At 35.5% G+C, this 22634-nt stretch overlaps 1 protein-coding gene across 1 annotated transcript; it reads left to right on the top strand.

Moving 5' to 3' along the window:
- The first annotated feature begins 2616 nt into the window (after positions 1 to 2616).
- On the top strand, positions 2617 to 4377 carry LOC135072281 (putative nuclease HARBI1). The gene is made up of 5 exons (XM_063966221.1): positions 2617 to 3129; positions 3200 to 3481; positions 3636 to 4023; positions 4104 to 4237; positions 4327 to 4377. The coding sequence occupies exons 1-4, from the start codon at positions 2875 to 2877 to the stop codon at positions 4232 to 4234; spliced, it is 1056 nt and encodes a 351-aa protein (XP_063822291.1). The 5' UTR covers positions 2617 to 2874; the 3' UTR covers positions 4235 to 4237; positions 4327 to 4377.
- The last annotated feature ends 18257 nt before the right edge of the window (positions 4378 to 22634 follow it).

Genomic DNA, 22634 nt, shown 5'->3' with positions numbered 1-22634 from the left:
CGCTGTGTGAAATTGTCCAAAAGATTTATTTTTTATTTTTTAAGTTGATTTAAAAGAGTTTTAATATTTGAGCGACAGGACAATTAATATTCGAACGTTTGAAATGATTTTAAGCGAAATATCGGGCGATTAGACAAACGAGAGATAAACTGGAGCCATTAGATAGTTCGACTGGGAATAATCTAACCGACCAAGATCTGAAATAGTTTAAAGGTAAATCCCAATTGGAAGGTAAACTAGAGAAATTCTGCTACTGAACTGTCGAAATGAAATTTTAGATTAATACCATTTATAACTTAAGATACATTATCTAGATATGCATTAAACTGTTTTAGTAACAAAAGAGAGAATTCTTATTGGGACATAATAATATTTAGGAGTATACCTATCTAATTAGGAAATTAATAAAAACGAATGCCAAAAAAACAAGACCGCAAGAAGATGGCTCTATAAAAGCTCTACAAAACTCATCGTCAGCTCGTGTAGCACCGAGTGACGATGGGCGCGATCGCTCGAATCCATAAGCCGGCGATTTTAAGCGAGATATCGTTTATCGATCCAGACGAAATTGGCTTTGCCGACGTTCTCGAGATCTCGGGATTATATAAGAACAGGTGCGGGCTGACACAAGATACGAATAACAACGGATAGCAACGATATATTTGAGAGATAGCGTTTAAAGCCTTGAAAATTGTTCGAAGTTGTGGCACGAAAATGGAGTACCTATTTGGTTTTTTGTCACGTCGATCTGCAAGTGCTCTCACCAAAACGTCTCACTTCTTCCTACTACCACTTAGTATTTATTGGATTATCTGATTTTTTCAACTTGTTTTGTTTTAGCAAACAATCAGCAAAGAAGTCTCAAAGCTTAAGGGATAAAAAAAGATCGTTTGGTCAATTTGTGGAGTAATTAATTATCATGAATTTAAAATAAGTTCCTACTCCTAGCCGTATCTCAGTTCTTTATTTCATTTCGTTCCTCAAACACAATTTGCTGGTCGTTCACAGAATTACATGGGTTTTAAGCTAACATCAATTTAAACTAAATCAAGTTGTTTTATTACTAGTAAGCCAGAGAAAAGCAAATAGACTTGACCCAGACGTGGTTCAGATAAAGCTTTAAAAATATTTAGATTAGGTTATTAGAGCTCTAATATAAATTAAACACTGTTTCTTTCCTAAATAAACTTTGTAAAAATTCAGGCTGCGGAAATTGGTGTCCGTTAAGACTTTCATAGAGTCATATTTTACGATCACGGAAGAGACTTCACTTACTATGGATAAGAATGACCTATCAAGCAAATATTTAGAGTAAATACCAATTACATTTGTAAGAAAAACAAACAGAACTTTTAATTTTTCAATTCAATTTTATGGAAGAACGGGCGCTAAAACAACATGGCTACTTCATCAATAAACATTGGCTGGGGGCATCGATTGGAACTTTTGATTCAACCCATCGTTCGCCCAATCCGAGCGATTGCTCAGTTTACAAATAAAGGGAGACGACAATTGACGATCGCAATATTTTACCGAACTCTCACCGTATTTATCTACTTTAGCATTATTACAACGGTCAATAGATGGGCCGGGACTTTTCTTTTTATTGGGGTTTATCGATATTTTTGTCGATAATAGAGAAATGGTTGTCTAGGCAGTAAAAATATCTGGTGAATTTTGATTTTGTGATTGATTTTTCTTATAATGTTAGGGCCAATCAGTAGATGTGTGCGATTTTATCGAGTCGAAAGCGATAACTTATTATTGGTAGGTACTGCTTTTAAGATTACATTATTATCACAATAATAACTAATGTGAAGGTTCCGTTGGCACAAAAGTACCCCAAAAAATTATTAGTTACCCCAAGAATAGAGTGTTTACCCTGATGATTGGGTTGGCGGGAGATAACCCCTCCGGACAGCTGAATCCTTTCGATCGTCGGGGCTTTGAGAAAACGTTGTTACAAACTGTGAGAATTGATTCTAGTTTAGTAAAGTTCCTTTAAGTCTGAGAACTTTGCATTTACTTCGGTTTTAGAGGGAATTAAGTACAACAAGATGTTCTAAGCCATGTTTTAGGATGTTAAAGTCTTAAGCTATCGTTAGTTTGTAGAATAATTTTGAGTGGAAAATGGCGCTGGAAAGTTAGTGGCACGTAAACCACAAAAAGCAAAATTTTTCTAATTTAGAAACTTATTGGAAAGACATAAAGCTTAAAACCCATTCATCAAAGTGTCCTAGGATCGATTACAGTCTTTATACAAGTGGCACCAAATTCTGCCTAGAGCAAGTGTTTATTCCTGCGGTTTACTCTAGTGGTTGCTTTAGCTAGCGGGAAATTGTGTCAGGCATGCTCAATAGTTCGTAAGCTTGAAGTGTTACTCCAAAACTCAACAAAGTAAGAATATTCTTTGGATAAATAGGCCAGTAATACGTTTAAAAACGTGTTTCTAAAATTTGACCTTTCGAAGCTTTCTAATAATTTTATCTATACATAGAGAAAAAGATTTGATTTGATCAAAACCATGTTCTTCGGTTCGTGTAATAAGGAGCTGTTTTAGAATTTCAATAAAATGAACAGCGAAAAGTATTACTAAACGCAAAACTCAACCGGTCTTATTCATAATCATTTTTCACATTTTATCAAATGCTTATTAGAGGTTTATAAAACGTTTGATAAAAATTGTTATTCATAATCGTCATTTAGCGCTAAAATCCTCTTTTATCTGTGTGATAAGTTATCGAGAGCTCGGGCCTTGTTTAAAGCTCTAATAAACCTATTTTAACCTAACTTTTATAAATGTCATTTCATATGAATGTCACTTCGTTGGTTTATTTATTCAAAATATCCTTGCTGTGATCCTTGCTTGTGAAAATGAATGCTATAAATGCAATTGTGCATTTAGCCAATAATGCCGACCCAGCGCGACGTAGAAAGCTCTACCGCCAACGAAGCAACCCATTCGATTTGCGGGACCTAAATTTTAAAATAAAATATAGGTTCAATAAGGACACAGTGCGCACCATCATAGATTTGGTGGAAGATGATCTGGTTCAGAGCGCTAGAGGTGGTGGCACGTGTCCTGAACTGCAAGTTTTAGTGGCCATAAGATGTTGGGGACGTCGTGAGGTAAGCACAAAAAAGTGTTTTATTTTATCCCTTTGTCGTGGCTGCTATAATTATTTTCATACATTTTCAGGTACAAGATGATGCTGGTGACCTCCATGGCCTAAGTCAGCCGACAGTGAGCCGGATATGCGCCAGAGTCGCGCATGCAATCGCGAATAAGGCAAATTCCTTCATCAAAATGCCTATCACTATAGGAGAGCAGGAAAGAATTAGTGCCAAATTTAGAGCAATTAAAAATTTTCCTGGGGTGATAGGAGCCATAGATTGCACCCACATTAAAATTAAAAAAACCGGAGGTGACATGGCCCAGTACTATATTAATAGAAAAGGCTATTATTCCCTGAATGTTCAGGTAAAATATATTTTGATTTTATACAGTTTACAACAGAGAAAGATTTGTTTTAATAATGTCTATAATTTTTACTTTGTATGATCTAAATTTTAGCAACATTCAACACTATATTATTGGATGGATTACCTACAGGATACTGTTTTTTTTATTTTAGGTTGTCTGTGATGCTGACCTCAAAATAATGGATATAGTGGCTAGATGGCGAGGCAGTACACATGACAGTCGAATTTTTATGGAGAGCAATATAAAACAACGATTTGAGGATAGGCAGTTTAGAGGACGCCTTATTGGCGATTCGGGCTACCCTCTTCTGCCATATCTATTTACACCTATTTTAAGGCCTAGTCGTCCAGAAGAAGAAGCATACAATAATGCTCACATCTCAACTAGGAACACTGTTGAAAGGTGTTTTGGGGTGTGGAAGCAGCGGTTCCAATGCCTACTCCATGGCTTACCAGTAAGCCTCCAAAATGGAAAAGCTGTGATCATAGCATTGGCTGTATTACATAATATAGCCATTGATATGAATGACACATTGTTAGGTAAATGTTATCAATTTGACTGTACATAAGGAATACAAATCTTTATGACAAAATGTTGACAAATTCATAATATTTTTCAGAACAACATATGGAGCAGGTCCCTGTAACTCCGCAACTTTCGACGGAGAACAGTGTTCACGACAACCGACCTTCATTGTTGAGGCGTAGGTCGCAGTTGATACTACAAAATTTTATAAATCAACATTTTTGAATGGTACTAAAATACATTTTGATAAATTCCAACGATTTACTTTTATGTAATGTCATTTGAGTTCATGAAAATGTTGTATTTTAATTTTTCAGATACTGTTCCTGGCATCTTAATGAAAATAAAAAGAATATTTGATTGAAAAATACCTGTATTTCAATTTTCAGTCCAATTTGTTACTATCACAAAAACAAAACCTGTAGTTCTCTTTAAAAAAGCAATTATTCTGCAAAAATTCAAAACAAATTACTTTATATCACTAATTTAAGTACAATTAGTTTCAACAAACTTACTTATTAAAAATCACAGTTCAATTCTTTAAAACAAAGAAATTGCTTAAGTATAAACGTTTCTATTCGGAGGTTATCAACCTTCTACATTTAAAACAAAATAACCATAATTTACACTATTATTATAAAGGCGAATGTTTGTGACTAGGCATATGTGTATTTACTTTATATCACTAATTTAAGTACAATTATTAAACTTACTTACTAAAAATCACAGTTCAATTCTTATAAACAAATAAATTGCTAAAACAGATAGATTATATAGTCTCGAATAACATATAGGCTTCTTTTTATCCTGGAAAAATGCACAGATCCTGTAGGTTACAGAAATAGTAGTCTACGCAGGCGGAGTCGTGGGCAACAGCTAGTTAATAGTAATCTCAAACTCTTATTAAGTTATGACTAGTAAACATATTCATAGCCGTCTAAATATATTGCAGAAACACAATCAAAATGCGGATTGGAACTGCATAAAATACAAATTAAAAACAAACAGAAGTAAGGGAGGAACTAACTTATTATTTAGAATCTGTTAGTACTTGAAAAACTTTAACATCAAAAGACTTATTATTCTTTATTAATGTGAGTGTAATATTTAAGTTTTTCCTGTAATAATTGATGCTCAAGATCCAAGTTTCTCCCTTTCTTCCGTTCGTTTTCCATTTGAACTTCATGCAGTTCAATCCGGCATTTTGATTCTGTTTCTGCAATTTCGGAAATCCTAACTTTGCTTAAATCAATTAAGCCTTCTTTGTTTAACAGTTTCCTTTTTTTTTTGATTGCTGGTGCTTTAAAATTAGGTTTTGCTTTATTTTCTTTTGCCTCTACTTTTTTATTTTCTTTATCTTCCAATATGCCTCTAGTAGTACAAGCATGTGTATCTTCTATTTCTTCATCAAGTACCACCAATTCATATTGGATTTCTTCATTATTTATCAATTCCTGATCTTGCGTATTTTGAGTTGATTCCTCCTCTTGAATGTTAATTAATTCACTTTTATTTGAGTCCGAGTCAAATCTGTTAACATCGACTACAAATTCATTGGGCAACCAAGATGCTATATCATCAGCCCTATCGTCAGGCACTGATAATGGTGGACCACCGCCAGTTTTAATTTGAGCCTGCCTAGCAATGGTCTTGTCTTTCTTCGCACTGATTTTTATGAGGCTCCATTGCGATTTTAACTGGGTAATGGAGCGGTTCATACCAGCGCACATTGAATTAAACCTGAAAAAGAAATGACAGGATTTTGAATTACAGGTAAAGGCAAAATTTTATATTGAAGGCAGAAATCAAAAGATGTACCAACGTTGTTTGTAAATCAGCCCAAGCCGCAACCTTCCGTTTATTCGTGTTAGTGTCTGTATTTTTATTTTCGATTGCATTTACTCTTTCTTTCACCAACTCTTTCAGCAAATACTGAAAAGCAAACACTAGGCGTCAAACATAAATAAAACCATGCTACAAAAATTAGTAGGCACTTTATCAGGCTAAAAATAAGTACTACCTTATCTTCCTCCAACCAGTTTTCTGATCGTTGCCTTTTAGGCGGTCTGTTCTCCTTCGTCATGGACATAATTAGTATCCGATGTAACTAGCCGGGTCGTCGTAAGAGCTTATTGCAGAGTACAGGGTAAGAGGTACAGAATCCAGAACATACAATCCCAAGTTTTATAAAAGTTTGATAAAACTTGGGAGTTGATCGAAAAAACCGAAAACTTTATTAAATTTTCGTGCCAAATGTCAATGTCAGTAAGTAAAACGTCACAGCTGCCAATTTTTTGTTTTTTTTTTCTGCGATTTGTCTATGATTTTACATGGTCCATCAAGTTAAATCACCAAAAAAGCTGTTTTCGTTCATTCTTTTTGTATAGTCTGTGGAAAGAAAATATTAAACTCTGTTTTAGCTATCAAAGGTTTATAAACGATTATGAATAACGTTTTTTATCAGAGGTTTATAAGAGTGTTTTAAGCCTATCAAACGTTTTAGCTAATGTAGGTTTTAAACCTATATTAGCATTTTATTATGAATAAGACCGAACAACGGTTAGAGTAATTCGGATTTTTTTTTCTACTAAAGGTAGTCTGAGAAAGGCTCTTTAAAAAGTTTCTGCGAAAAACTTCCAATCCAAAATAGGTAGGTAGTTTCAAATTGAACGTTATTTTATGTCATAGGTTCATTTGTAAAGGAATATTACTATTCAATTACAGGACGAATGTTTGTCTAGTATATTATCATAAAAAAGTATTTGTTCAACCTTGGAATCAAAATTTAAACAGTACCAAAATGTATAACATAATATTTAGAATGAAAATATTCATGATTTACAGGAATTATAAACTCCTGAGCCTGTAAGGAAATTTGAGTAACTAACGCTTAATAATAATTCCAAATCCTTACTTTGTTTAATTAAGGCTGGGTTGCACCATCTTACTCTAACTTTGAAAAACGTAAAAAATCTGTCAAACTCCATACATAAATACCGGTTATCGTTTTAGTTACGGTCAAAGTTAGGTGGTGCAACTCAGCCTAAGAGTATGTTGACTTTTCCCACATTGTAGATAGCTTGGCATACAGTGAAACACACGACAGACTATTGAGATTTACGTTTACTTAGATGATTGCTTTAGTGAGTGCCACTCAGGTCGATACAATTGGTACTTCAAATGAATGTCTCTGTCAATAGCTATTCAAGTTTATAAACTGGATGTATTGACAGCTCGTTAAGAGACTATTTTGTAACAAATAGGGAATTCTGTGTTTGAAGAGAAGAAGCTGTTAGAGTTATTATTATGTGGTTTCAATGCTAGATGCACAAAAAAAAGAATATACAAAATTTTTAGAGATTTAAGGCTTAGTCTACACACACAGTCGGCCGTTTGGTGTAGTGGTTCTAAAACGGACTACTATGCCGAGAGGTCCCGGGTTCGGTTCCCGGCCGGGCAGAAATTGAAATGTTGAATTTTAATTTCTGTGACGGCTCTGGGTGTTACTATGTAATTATGTATAATATGATGTATGTATTTAAAAAGTATACTTATGATTGTACAAGCATATAATATAATTGCTTACTTTGGGGCTAGATAGCGCTGTGTGAAATTGTCCAAAGATATTTATTTATAATGACGTCAATCAATAACATTCAGTCTAAATGCAAACAAAGACAAAAGTTTCCGCTAGTATACTTAAGCACTATACGTACCTCATCTTTATAGATCCGTAGCTACAAAAACCGTAGCAGTTTAGACGTAGCTACAGACTTCGTAGAAGCTACGAGGGCACGGCGATTTCCCTAAATAAACTATGCAGTCTTTTTATGGCCACCCAAAAGTGGAACTCTTTTGTTCGTTTCTCGTAGCAACTAATTCCCTTTACTGTGAGCGAGCCTAAGAATACACTAGAGTCGGGTAAACTATTAAAATTGAAGAGAGATCGAGAATACCTAGTCAATTTAGGTAAGGACCATTACCCAAAGACACTTAAGTATTGTACAGCTTCAAGAAGGTTCAATCAATTTTGTTTGTATAATCGCCGCTATTACTATAGATAGTATGTACCTACTTTTGTCTGTGTAGACGTCAGCACGTCGAGGTAAACACTGTGACGTAATCATGTACTGACTGATGTCTAGTTACAGTACAGTAGCTTGTGACTTCACGTGACGATACATTGTAGACATCATGTAGTTGCAAGAGAGGCTATTTTACAGAATAATGTAGATTGTAAAAAGTTCATCTATCTTTCTTTTACATCAAAAGCACAAGTATACGACTAAGTCTGCGGGCACGAATCTGGCGACGGCCGAGCGATGGAGGGGCGACGCGACGGCGGCGCGGCAGCGATGAGGAGTAGTATTGCGATCGCTCCGCTCGACGCGCTTCGCCGCCGCCCGTTTCGTGCGCGTTACCATTCTGTCATGTTGTTGTACCTATGCATCGCCGTCGCGTCGCCTCACCATCGCTCGGCCGTCGCGTCGCCCCGCCATCGCTCGGCCGTCGCCAGTTTCGTGCCCGCAGACTAAGTGACCCTACGCTGGTTTATGAGTATAGTGACCATAACCCGTGTTATTGAGCCACTCATATTCAGCTTCATATTTTATGCCACGGTCCGATAGTAACGGACGCCGTAATGAACGTTTTTATGTTTTTGGTAAACATACTGCTTAGGATAATAGCATAGTTCGTACTCGTTATGTCAAGAAATAAATATACCTACATAAAGTACAAATATAAATGGACATACATTCAGTCTTTTCTAATTAACGATAGTCGACTTAGTCTATAGACATTAGACATAGACATTTTTGCTCGTTATGATAAAATAAAACTTTTTAAAGCTGCTTCAGACTTACATTCTTTACTTTGATGAGATACTTAATTAGTGATTTGTCCTTATAAATGTTTTTAAATAATGAATTATTATCCATCCTGGGTCTCACGTTTTTAGTAAATATGTAGGTAAATAAGTGAAGGTAAATTGTGTATTGAACCATACGGGAAGAACCATAGTTTACTATGTGTGTAACAGAAAAAATATTGAATAGGTACAATAATAAAAAAGAATAACTAACGACTGTTTGATGAACATTTCGCTCGTATGTAATAACTCGTCGCTATGTAACAGCTGGACAATGGAGCTGATAATTTATGTAGTGTAATAAAGGGTATCGTATCGTAAAACGTGCTCTTTGTTACATTTACCTTCACATGTGAACAAACAAAATAACGGTTTAATATCATTGTGTAACAACGAGTATCCGTTTTGTTATTCATATCGATTAACTTTGCTATTTATAGGCTTTTTATACCTTGATTTGGTTCGGACTTAATCGGACACCTAAAACTATAAATTTCAACCCTTTAAAATGATAATTTGCAAGTCTGTCCCATTCGGGCCAATTAAACCATGTTTAAAATTTCAAGAGTACCTAGGCTACTAGGGGTTACCAGGCAGTCGGTATCGATGGCATTTCAAGGCCAGTAATGGCCATAAGTTTAGTTAATTATTCATACTGTCTAGGTAGAAGACGTTTTTCACTTAAAGTTATGACTCCCTCGAAGTCTAAAATCTATAGTTTAATGCATACGAAGCTTTAAATTACACTGTTGAATTCTTCAAGCGATCTTACACTCTGAGTCAAGAATATTGTCCATTGCGGTTCGTAGCCTATTTGGCATCATTTTCAAATTGATTAACTATTTAACGTATTAAGTTCTATAATATGTTGTTTTTAGTGTGCCAAATAAATAGATTTTGTTTCTTTCTTTCTAACCAATAATTACGATTTCTGAGCCAGTACCTATCATTCTGTTCATCTGCTTGGGACATTGGTTGGCACTAGTTGGCAACAATAGTTGGTCGAATAATAATTTACTCTGTGAGCCACCTTGTCGCTCCATTCATCCGTTCGTTTTCATCAACAACATTGCTTGACCCAACATTCGCAATATAATGGGACCACAATAACGAAGAAATGTTTCGTATTCCGGCCCGGTGCCGCCGCGATCTTTCAATTTCAGCATGAAAACCCCCGCCCTTCTGAAAAAAAGTATGAATGGAACCATTCCTGATGAAATTTATTCAAAGCAGCACCCAATTTAATACAATTCTTAAAAGAAATCGAAAGCGTTTCTGAAGTAAAACCTTTCAAGGTTTTATTAAAACGTAATTGTATTAAGGTAGTTTTTTCGTCACGAATTAATATGTACCTATTTATAGCCTTTAGGTTTTAGAGTAATTTTGTTTACTATTCTGATTAAAATTTCATGATAAAAATATTGTAATGATAAAAACTGGAAGATAACTTTAAACACACATAGTTGACGTTGATTGACAATTTCAGTAAAACAAATAACAAATAAATATAGCACGATAACTAGTTCAAACTAACATACAAAAGAGAAATTAATTTCAAACATAAATCCAAAAATACTATTTGACACGGAAATCGGCCACACATCAACTGAGCGAAAACATTGGCTAATTCAAATAGCACGCATTCCTGTGATAGTTTATGAATTAATTAAAAGCTTTGAAACAAAATGATTTAATAATAATATACCTACGCAATGCACGTCATTTGGGAAAATTGAAACCAAACGAAACATTCCACGTAATGAGGCAAATAATACAGTTTGGTTCACATTAAATTATATCATTATTCACGAAGATAATGAAGAGTTTTAATACAATATTGCTGATTTTGTTTGAGGTTATTTTATGTCAACGACAAAAACAATAGATGTAAGCCTGTCCTATCTACCTTAGAACTTGATAGTCAGTGTAGCCGATGGTTTCTGTCTATTTGTAAGTGCAAAAAGGATAAAAAGAGCCTCCATCATCAGGTCATTTAATCTCCACTGCAGGAGCACGATCTTCTTCAATGTACGAGAGGCAAATGGAGGAGCTAGACACCGAAAATGGTCTAGATTACTTTTCAAACGAGAGAAACGCAGTTAAAAAGATGTTCAGTAAATTATAAATTACAAAATAACCCAGACAAGTTCTCAATAAGTTACAATTAAATTACTAGAATCAAAGTACTAGAATAGTTTGTACTAAGTGTACCTACAGATAAAGCTCAAAACCGTAGTTATCAAAGTTGTACAAGAGTTGACGAGCCCTGGAAAATAAGATGGCTGGCTAAGGCTGACCTCTACCAGTAGCAGTAGGTCACTAAGGTCGGGACGTTTGAAAGATAGTCATAGCAGGTAAATACTTATATCCCCTCCGTTGTAGCTAGGTACTGGCAACTTTAAAATATTTTTTGAGGTCAGGAGTAATTTTTATAAAGAGTAAAAAAAAAACTAAAAAGTAAAAGTAAAAAGTATATATTTGCCATAAAGGGTTTACAGTCTGTTTTTCTAGCGGCTGCTGCACTAAACTGAGCTTGTATCGCGGTAGCCATAAGTAACTCAGGATTAATTAATTTATACTATTTGAAATAGGTATTATTTTTATGAACAATTCCAAAACAAAGTAATTGTTCCCAGTGACATCAGGACCAAGGCCCATATTTACAAACCATACTTTAGCATGGTTTACCTTTGCTCCATTAAGTTCCATCACCTCTTGGTGTCGTAAAACGTTATACCCGCGCCCTTGTGTTTTACCTTTGAATGTTTTGTTATCGAATAATACACTTTATTGCCCGGCCATAAGGTTGTCCTTTTGATATTGCGTCTGAGTCACTAGACCGTGCACTATAGAGCCTCTGGGACACATTAAGGTTAGGTAGTTTTCGTCCGGAACAATCCTATTTGATGTTGGAACAGAATGCTTTCATTGGCACAAATTGTACCTAATTAAAATTAAATGCCTACGAGTACATAAACGAAACAATAAAGTTGGTACTGTTTTGTTAGTTTCGTAAGAAGTTGTTTCAAGGCATAAGAAATGCTAAAGTCATTCAGATAAGCGCTGTATGTCAGTCTACCCAGAAAATGTACCCACTATGAAAATAATGCCTCACTCTCGTGTCTGTCAGTCTTTCAGAGAATGCTGTGGTTGACTCACATAAACGTGTAGTAAATAAGAAAATATTTACTACGGTTGATTTAGACAACTCCTGAAAATATCTGAAAATAAAATAATACTTAATTACAATAATGATACTAAATAGATCCTAAACTTACTGCTACTGAAAAACTATAGTGAAAGTTGCTAGTAACTATATTCTAGAAATTACTTTCTTAACTTTGGGTATCTGCCCACGCCTTCTTGTCTTTGTTATTAATATGCCATAAAAATGAACGAGACAACATTTTTGTTGCAAAGTAATCCATATTTCAGCAACATATGATAGGTATCACATCGGAATATTTTAAGTATTCGTCTCTACACACGTTACATAATGTATTCTGTGGTGTAACACATACTTTCGGCAAGTGCGCCTTCCCATTCGTCACTTTGTCAGCGAAGTAACGATAGCCATAGATAGCAAGCGTTAGGCTTAGCACGACGTGGCGTGACATTTTCACACGATTTGACAGGTTCGCGTGACCTATCGCGTCGAGGCGCGAGGTGACAGCTGTCAAATCATTTTAGCTTCACGAGAAAGAAATATTTATTTTGCGTGCAGTGTTTTTCACTATAAGTATTTTTTTTGTTATTGATGTTCTTCAATTTATAGATAAAATTGTTATAAATAATACAAGAGCCACTGTATCTACCTATGTCACATGCTCGTGATCAAAACAAAGTAAAAAATACCTTTTATGTTTTTGATAGAAATCTAAATTAAAAACGGTGACATAAAAACCTCCCCCGTAATCCACTAATGAAAACTCTCAACAAACGACTTTCATGAAGTTCGTGACATTCGCAATAAAGGAGGGAAACACAATTTATTTTACATACCTTTGTCATTGTCAAGGTGCGAGTGTATGAGTGCGCAGAAGAGGGTCGCGTTAAAAATTCATATCGGAAAGGTAAAACTGCCCTCCCGGAGTTGAGCAAGAGGTGACCGTACCTATTTGGAACCCCTGACCTACATAGCTTTAGGGCACTTAAAGCTTGCGAAACCATTTGTTGGGTTTACTGGAAGAATGAGTGGTTATTTCAAGCCGAAAATTCCGTTGAGGTTTGTCTGTTGAAGAATGAACCTATTCATGTCCGTGCTACATACCTACCTACAGTTTGTAAAAAACAAAACTGTACAATAGGCTTCTTTCCCACAGGGAACGGTCACGCTTTGAAGTGCAAAGTTGCGTTTTTAAGTTGACTGTAAGTATAATCACAGAATAATAATAAGTACTACGTACAGAAGTTTTACTTCGCGAAGGTATTTAAAAAAATGTATGCTCAATGTCATTAAAAATATGGTGTAATTTACTCTGTCTCAAGAGTCAAGCACCATTTTGTTGACAAACGTCAGTGATCGGCACTGCGCCGAAGCTATAGGGCTGACTTCGGTAAAATGATGTGACGTGAGGTGCCAAACTGCGGAAAATAAATAAATAAATTAACTACTTATTATTTACCTCTCAGTGTCTTGAGGCAACTTAAAAAAGTACATTCTGTGTTTTTATTATTATTTAGGCAGTTAAATACTGCACAGTATTTAGTACACCATTCTCTTTATTTTCTTCCATCATACACAAGAATCCGCGTGCATGAGTCAATGTTCGCTCGTATGTGAGGCCTTGTCGAATAGTATCCTGTAGGTGGGCCATCGTGCGTGTTTTGTTTTCGATGTAAACTCGCGGAGATGAACACGCCTGGTATAAGTACTTCAGTTTATAAATTAACTAGCAGTCAAGTATTGTGTGAGTGTATTTTGAAGTCTTCAGAATGAGACGGCCTGCTTAGAGCTAATAATGTTTAAATAAAATCTATGTAACTGCCGTTAGGTAAGCATATTGTTTTATTGATATTGATATAATTTATAGGATACTCGAAACGATATTCAAAACATTCTAGGATTATTTTTGATTATCTTATCAAAAATGCAATATAGAAATACAGTGGTAATTTTAGGGTACCTGTTATAAAAGTTATAATAAAAGCAAGGGCTAATTTAACATGCAAACGAGATTGGCCTAAATAATATTGGTTGTGCCCTTTTGTTGATTTTCATATAGAGTTTATTCACACCTAAATGGAAGTTTAATATCATCAGTTTTATGCGGGGGTTCATTAGTAACCCTTACTCGTTGTCAAAAGCTTTGTTTACTTTCATTAATATTTTCTTTGTTAACACACAAAGGATTTTAATTAATTTTGCATTAATCACGATGCTGCGCGTTGGTATTGGGTTTTTCCAAATAGAAAATGAATATCCCAAAATGTAAAAAAATTATAATGACAGACGAAGGACAAAAAAATTATAGCAGTTACTAAAAAAAAAAACAGAAAATGCTTTTTGGCAGTAAAGTTAATATTCATAATAAAACGATTTTAGAATCTTTTAATACTAAACACATACTACCTCAAAACAACAAAATATAACTAAGATAATATACTAACCTACTAAAGAGTCAAAAACTCAGTATACTTTAATTTCTCTGTCGTAAATCGTTCCATTTAGCGCTACGTGGCGCACTGAACTCTACATAGTGATAATTACGGTTCTATTTTAAGGTATAATTAAGTAAAAATGACCGAGAGACTTTTCGCGTGACTCGCGTCGTCATAAAAAGGCTCTTTCCTCTTCTTTATGTATGTAGTCACCTGTCTGCGGTCGTGATATGGCACAGTTAACGAATTAGGTCGAGCAATAATCGTCATTGGAGTGGAAAGCTGGCTTGTTATGGAGACATCGATTTTAGACACTACTAGTGCCAAAGCATACGACGTGTTGCGGCGCAGTATGTCGTCTTAAAAAAAAGGCCGTTTTCTGACTTGTCGGCGCGGCAGCGGCACGACATCAGCACGCTCGGCATACGCGGTACCGAAAGCTTACTAAAATATACTCTATGAAGGCTACCGAGCACCTATATTTAAATGGGGCGTTCCTAATTGAGTCAGTAACGGGCCGCTGCCGCACATGCCGCGCCAATCAGGAACGCTCTATTGAAATATAAGCGCTCGGTAAGCTTTCGGTACCGCGTATGCCGAGCGTGCTGTGTGCTTACCATGAGTTTACGTTAGGTGTGCTCGCTAGCGACTGCGTAAAAAAATGACATTGATTGTATGACATATTGTGCAGCGCCCCTAGCGGCTACTTTCAAGAAACAAAATCTTCATAGAGATTTTTGACGTACTCGCTAGCGAGCACACCTAACGTGAACTCATGGTAGGTACACTGATGTCGTGGTGCTGCCGCGCTAACAAATCAGAAAGCGGCCATAGAAATAACTGTGGCATGTCACACGATGCGCTGCGGCGCCGCATCGGACTTGCAATCACCGAGACGAGGCGGGGAGGAAAAAATGCGTTGCGACGTCGGAGCGGCAGCTACATAACAACGTTGCGGTGCCGCACCTCTCGTAAGGGTCGATTCTGACTTAGCTATAGGTTTAGTGCGTTATTTGCGTCACGACGATTGACGTCTTACCTTAGTCACCCACGGCTAATTGCAACACAGACGTCATTTATATCCAAATACTGTGCCAATAACAAACAACCCACAATGATGATCGTTCTCGATGAACTTCATCCTTAAAGGCTACCATACACCCATGGCTAACTACAACATAGGCGTCATATACAATAACTCCTCATAACATCACAGGCAATCATTTCTACGAGGACATTACGTTCCGATGTGAACTGAAAAACAATTTTGCCTACCGGTTTTTTAGCTTATTTATCTGTTGTGTTATACTTTAGCTGTATCATCCATCTTTGTTCGTTACAGATTGCTCCGTTTGCGAAACTCAGTGTTTCTGTACGCAAGCACAATGTAAAATCAATAGCTTCTAACCCCTCGGTAACATCATGACCGTCTTTTGTTTCGCTAATCGATTTCCCATATCAAAGAAGGTTATTAGTATTTAGGCCCAGAACAGACAGTGAAACGCAACTGCAACGAAACTGCAACTTTCTGATGATTCTTATAAATGAAACTGAAACTGAAAGTTTCAAACTGGTCGCGTCATGTGTAGTCTCTCAACGGACGCTATGGCAGAAATTTAGATGCAACTCAACAAAAGTGACTAGCAGTTGCAGTTTCGTTGCAGTTGCGTTTCACCGTCTGTTCTGGGCCTTAGAGTTGCTATAAACTAAATTTTATATAACTTGTAATAATAATTCTATTAATAATCATCCAGTGTCTAAGTAGCTCAGATGGAAGAGCCGACTGCTCTTCCGGCAAATGAAAGATCGTGGGATCGATTCCCGTCTTATGCAGTTCGATTTTATCAAGTTATTTATAACTAAATTATAGGTGACGCTAGAAGTGTGATGTACGCCGTTTATAAATGTTTTTTTTTTTTATCTTCTATGTAGTAAGATATTGAAGCTTGATAGAGACAGAAACATTAATTAGAAATATGAGTGATGAAAATACAGAAATAAAATAAATAGTAAAACTCAGTAAAACTCTCAGTAAAACTCATTTATTTCTGTAAGTAGGCTTTAAAAAAGCACTTTTACATAGTAAAGTTAATTTCCCGTTTTCATTATTGTGAGCTGAAAACTTTTAGCTTCTAGGAATCTAACAATTTGTTGTGATTTCCAATAATAATTTTATTTGTATTTGAAGACGATATTTCGTTTAATCACAAAAGCTCCGTCTATTTCTAAAGTTATTGAAGTTACATTTATTTTTTTCATTCGAAATGTATTAACTACGAGTACGCATGAAAAGAACATTAACAATAATTGAACTTCAATATTCGATTGTGTGTTTTGTAAACTGCGGTCCTTTTAGAAAATTATTTTCGAACAATAGTGATATTTCCAATAAGTTAATGATTTTTTACAGAAGCGCATTAAATGTTATAGTTTTTCTTCTTGTCATTTGTTATAAGTAATGAATTTTCTATAAGAACTTTATGTAAGTTCCAATACCATTCCAAAATGAGAAGTAATTTGCTGCTATACTGAAAAAATGTGGCTTATTGAAATGCATAGGTACTACTTACTTACGAGTACTGTACAAAATAAATAGTTAAATAAATGAAAACAATGGTATCATTACATCGATGACGCGAACAATGTCACATACACGAGTAATAGCTATAGTAAAGTTAATTCGTATTGATTGCTCTTCAATATTCATAGGAATGAATGAGCAGTCATTAACAACTATTTATCTTTCATTACAGGAAGGGTGAAGGCCGTGGACCGAGGACTTGAACTTCGTCACATCTATCAAAGGTAAGTGATATTTAAATATTATTATTGCTTTGAGAAAATAAAGCGTGCATTAACTAATTGTTATAATTATGATGTTGTCAACTAGACTATAAATAATTGTCATTTTACTAATGTAGTGGTAGTAGGGATGTCTGTAACATATTTATGAAGATAGGTAAGAAGTTTTGAAACTCCTAAAAGAAGCAGAAAAAGAACCAGGGAATTCAATCAGGATTGTGTTGACCCTAAAGCTTAAACAGAAATGACACTCTATTCTATAGACGCGTAATTTAAACAAAAATATATGACAAAAAGGAAAAGAAGAGAAAGAAAATTAATTAAGGAAAAATAATTGGGTTGTAAAACGTTCCATATAATTAGTGTAATTATTTTCACGTCACTGAAATATACATAAGTGAGTATAGGTAAAGTACACTTTATTGTACTACTAAAGAAGTTGTCGGTTTTCATTACATACAAAGAGCCGATAGACTACACTCCTTTGAAATAATACTTTCTGAAGAATTTTAATATTAATTAATATGCATGAAGCGTGCTGAAGCTTTAAACTTGCTTTAGGCTACCCGTCAAGCATTTGAATGTTTATTTCGTTTACAATTGTTTGTGGGTTGTTTTACTCCATTTCGTATAAATACTTCCGCATTCAATCTTGAAGAATTGATTTTTCTTCGAGTAGATTATATTCCAAAAGGAAGGAAGGAAAGGAATAAAAAGATTATAATATTTGTGTGGCAAACAATAGCCTGTCTTTTCCGCTTTAACTATCCTATTTATATATTAAATTGAATCAAAATAGAGTCAGTTGTCTAAGATCTTAGTCAATTGTCAATTGCAAAGGACCTATGAACTGAATAAACTATTTCATTTGATTTAATAAGTATGCGTGAAAGGTAACATACTTATGGTCGCATAGAATAATATTAGTGTATTAAATAAGACTGATATAGTTTAGAGCGAATATCAAAACGTGAAGCAGAAAATAGGATGATTTATCAACTATTTCAGATATACAGTGTGTCCGGGCATGTAGTGATCAAACTTTAAGGGCGTAATCTATGGACAATTTTATCGATGAAAATACTTCAAATTTAGGGCCTGACCCATTTCTCGAAAAATTACATCGATTTAAGTTTTTAATTTTTAGTTTACACCTCTTCTTTAAAAAACAAGTGAAAGCGTGGGTAGCTTAACATTAATAGGCAAATATTTTATATGATGCGATAGCCAATAAAATTATCTATTAGTAGAAGAAGAAAGCAGACACAAGTTTCATACATTTTATGGGAGTAAGAATGGATTTCATTAGAAAAATACATTACTTTTTTCACTTCTTTTTCAGTTATTTTCCAACACAAGAAAAACCAGGTCGTTAAGGTATGTTTTATTTGCATTGTATTTTTAGTATTTGAGCTATTCTACAAAACGAATGTAAATTTATTAGTCTACGTCTATTAGTTTCGACGTAATTGTTGAACAAAGATACCCCTTCCCAGCGGTTTCCATAGTAATCGGAGTAGGTTGTGTGATTCTTTCAGGCAGTGCATTTTCGCATGTCGCGTGCAAAAAAATTCTTCGTAAAACCTTCTTCTTCATTTTAATTTGGTTTTGTGCTTCAGTCAGCTTTGTCCGCAGTTCATCAATATTTTCATATTCCCTATTGTATACCAGATAAAGGGCAAGAGATTCCTCGTTGTGGATAAAAAAATGTTCTGTTCAGTTATTGTCTTTAAATGTGTTCTACGTAACGTAAACTTAGAGAATTGCAATCATTAGTTAGTCCTAAGAAAGTCAAAAACATGTAACGGAATCTCCGACTTACCACTTTAGTGGAGCGATTACAGAAAATTATGGCCTATTAAGTACATGTTTTTTTGTGTTATTATGAAAGTTCAGAAAACTGCGCAGTTTTTAAAATTATTTTGGACCTATGGAATTTCTTTTTTTTTTTAACTTTTAAGTTGAAAATTTTAGAATGTTCCGCTAATAGCATATTTTTTATGTTTCTAGCAAAAATTTTGTATCTTGCATCAAAGATAGGAAGTTGATAATTTTTTTCAAAAATTTGCAATTAATAGGGAATCTGTCAAAAAAAAGAAATCTGAGAAAAGTCGACCCAAAAAAAAGATAAAAAAATTTAAAGCCTACTGGGTCATACAATTTGAAAAAATCACAAAATTAACGATAACTTCTAAACTATGAAAAATCGTAGAACATACATGGGGGTGAAATCAATAGGTCTAGTCCTCACCTATCACCTGCCTTCGGCTTGACACCTTACAAGAAACACCCTGTATAACAAACATAATGGACAACACGCATAAGTTTCTGTATTTTATTTACAATAAACAGAATTTTTTTTAAAACTAAGGCAAACTTAACTCTAAACAAAATAAAAATATAAACTTATTTTACTCAAAAATAAAAGTGTGTCCGTGAGGCAAAGAGGCGAGAATGCTGGCTGCATTTCCTCGCTGAATGGCAATACTAAGCCTTTGTGCAAGGAAAGAGCCAGCATTTAGATTCTCCGAAATTTTAATTAATTTAGGGGAAATGGTCCGAAACTGTAATTTAGCATTCGGTCCCCAAGGTCCGAAGGTCTCGACACCAAAAGGCGCAAATATGTAGTCATTAGAAAGTGACTCATATTTGCGCCGTTTGGCTAACTCAGCCGACTCTGCTGCAGCCCCAGCTTTAGCAACTGATTCCCTGAGGTGGGAAGGGGCTAAAGTATCGACGCATGTAGCGTCCCAAACTAAAGCCCGTCCCCGTTCCCAGGGAACCAGAGTGAGACCATCAGGTCTCTTGCCATCATCACGGACCAATCCACGTGGTTCTAACGTGGAAGGAACGTTGATGCTGGAAAGGGCTCTCCTGATGGCGTCGTTGAGAGCAGCGTGTCGGGCGAGACGACCAGCACCGAATTGGTCCACCTCTTTGCCACAGGGACACGTGTGGGGTACACAGATTGGTGCACCGAGGCGTAAGTTATAATATTAAGTTAAATTATGACTTACTTTAAATTTTAGATCACACACATTACACTAGTTTTTATTTCACCTCAATCCATCCAGTATTACCGAAGATAGAGCCTCGAGAAGTTTACGGACTTTTTAAAAATTTCAAAAATTTCCAATATTCGCGCGTGACGTCACAACATGATTTTGCAGCCCCCGCACGTTAACCCATTTACCACTTTTTGTCTTTTTCCAACTAAAATAAAATTTTACCTAATTCTGACAACTGTTGTTAGTTGTCATCGTTCAATCACATTTCAAACTAGGCGCTAAAAAATTAACCATTATTATGCCACCTATTGCCAATTTTGTGCACTATGAAGCCATTTTTACATTTAATGCACTTAAATATAAATTTTCTGGAAAAATAACCAAGTTTGTGTCTCTGTGCTCAATAACGAGTAAATAGTCCAGTTATTTGTTAATTTTACTTGGAAAGTTTTCCAGATTTTTTGAAAATTGGTGAATAAATGGATTACGCTATGTTCTTTCCGAATTTTGTGACCTCGATCATAGCCGCGCGCGCGCCCACCTTATTGAAAAAAATCCGCCTTAAAAAAGGTTTTTGACAACTACTTTTCTCATTTTATAATTTTTGGGACATAGACAAGCTAAGAAGCTTTGATAAATGTGATAAATTTCATGTAATGTTGTAAGTTAAATAGATTTAGAGTTGTGAAACAGTCAAATTAATGTACCTGCTAAATTGCGAGTTCTTTTTTCTTTGATCATGGCGGGACACGCTGCCGGGTGTCCTAAATATGCTGAAGTATAAAAAAATTCGCGTTGCTGAAGTATACATTTTTTTTTGTCTTGTTTGTTTCTACATTACATAATTGTATCCTACTAATATTATAAATGCGAGAGTTTGGATGTCTGGAAGTTTAAAATAAAGTAAAGTAATGTTTATTTCTCACCAACATAACAGATAATATTATGATAACAAACAATCAGGAAAAACTAAAAGTAAGAATGTTGGTGGGTTGATACCTGAACTAGGAAGATTCCTGTGTCTCAGGTTTGTTACTCTTTCACGCAAAAAGTACTCAACAGATTTTGTTGAAACTGTACAATATTATTGTTTGTAACCCAGATTAACATATAGGCTATAATTTATGCCGATCTGTGACACTAAATTTCACGCGGGTGAAGCCGCAAGCAAAAGTTAGTCGTGAAATAAGTAGGAAAGTTTAAGGTTCTGAAACGTGGTCGCTCGCTTACTATGGGCCTCATAAGAAGGCTCAAGGTCACCCAAAGGGTGATGGAGCGGGCTATGCTCGGGGTTTCCCTGCGTGATCGAATCAGAAATGGGGAGATCCGCAGGAGAACCAAAGTGACCGACATAGCACGCAGAATTGCTAAAATCAAGTGGCAGTGGGCGGGACACATAGCTCGTAGAGACGATGGCCATTGGGGCAGAAAATTTCTTGAGTAGCGACCACGGGCTGGAAGACGTAGCGTGGGCAGGCCTCCTACTAGGTGGACCGACGATCTGGTAAAGGTCGCGGGAAGAACCTGAATGCGGGCAGCGCAGGACTGTTCATTATGAAAAACCTATGGAAAACCCAAAGGCCTCTCGCCTTTGTCCAGCAGTGAACGTCATTTGGCTGTAACGACGAAATAGGAAAGAATGTAACTTTCAAAAATCTTCTCTAAGGCAGCATTTTTCCAATTTCGCAACGAGCGCGGCAATTACACTTAACTAACAGACTAACAGAGAGCATAGCGAAATCTATTTTAATCACCAATTTTCAAAACTCCCGGAACACTTTCCAGGTAACCACGTTAATTTGTACCAAACAACTGGACTATAATTTAATTGATATAAAAATTTGGGTACTTACATCTTCTCAAAAACAAAAGAACTGGTGCTAAAAGGGTTAAGTGACGTTTTGACATTTGTAGAGGGCCTTGTAGAAGGGGAGGCTATGGTGCTGGATGTGGATTAACTCGAGTGTCATAGTAACTTATTAGACTGCTAAGCTTGATGATAAAAAGAAAAATATTTTATTCAATGTACATAGTCTGGTCATAAGTTCTGTCATTATGATAATAACTTTTGAATTTTGAATGAAGGTTTCAAAAACATTTTTTACTGAATTAGAATTAAAAAGAAAAAATGTGCGATAGTTCGAATTTATTGTATGTGTAGTGGACGCATAAAGAAGTCCGAACTACAGTTGTCACGTTGCATTGCTACGCGCCAAAGCTGATTTTCGTTGTGCTGAAAAAATTTAGTTTATCTTTTCATTAAAATGATAGGTATAGGTGTACCAGAATCTTATGGCAAACAAAAATGTAATATTCGGGAGCAATCAAACACCGAGAACGTCCA

Source organism: Ostrinia nubilalis, chromosome 5 (assembly GCF_963855985.1).
Source record: "Ostrinia nubilalis chromosome 5, ilOstNubi1.1, whole genome shotgun sequence".
Lineage (NCBI taxonomy): Eukaryota > Metazoa > Arthropoda > Insecta > Lepidoptera > Crambidae > Ostrinia > Ostrinia nubilalis.
Note: the sequence above shows the minus strand (reverse complement) of the source record. Positions and strands in the feature narration are given on the sequence as shown.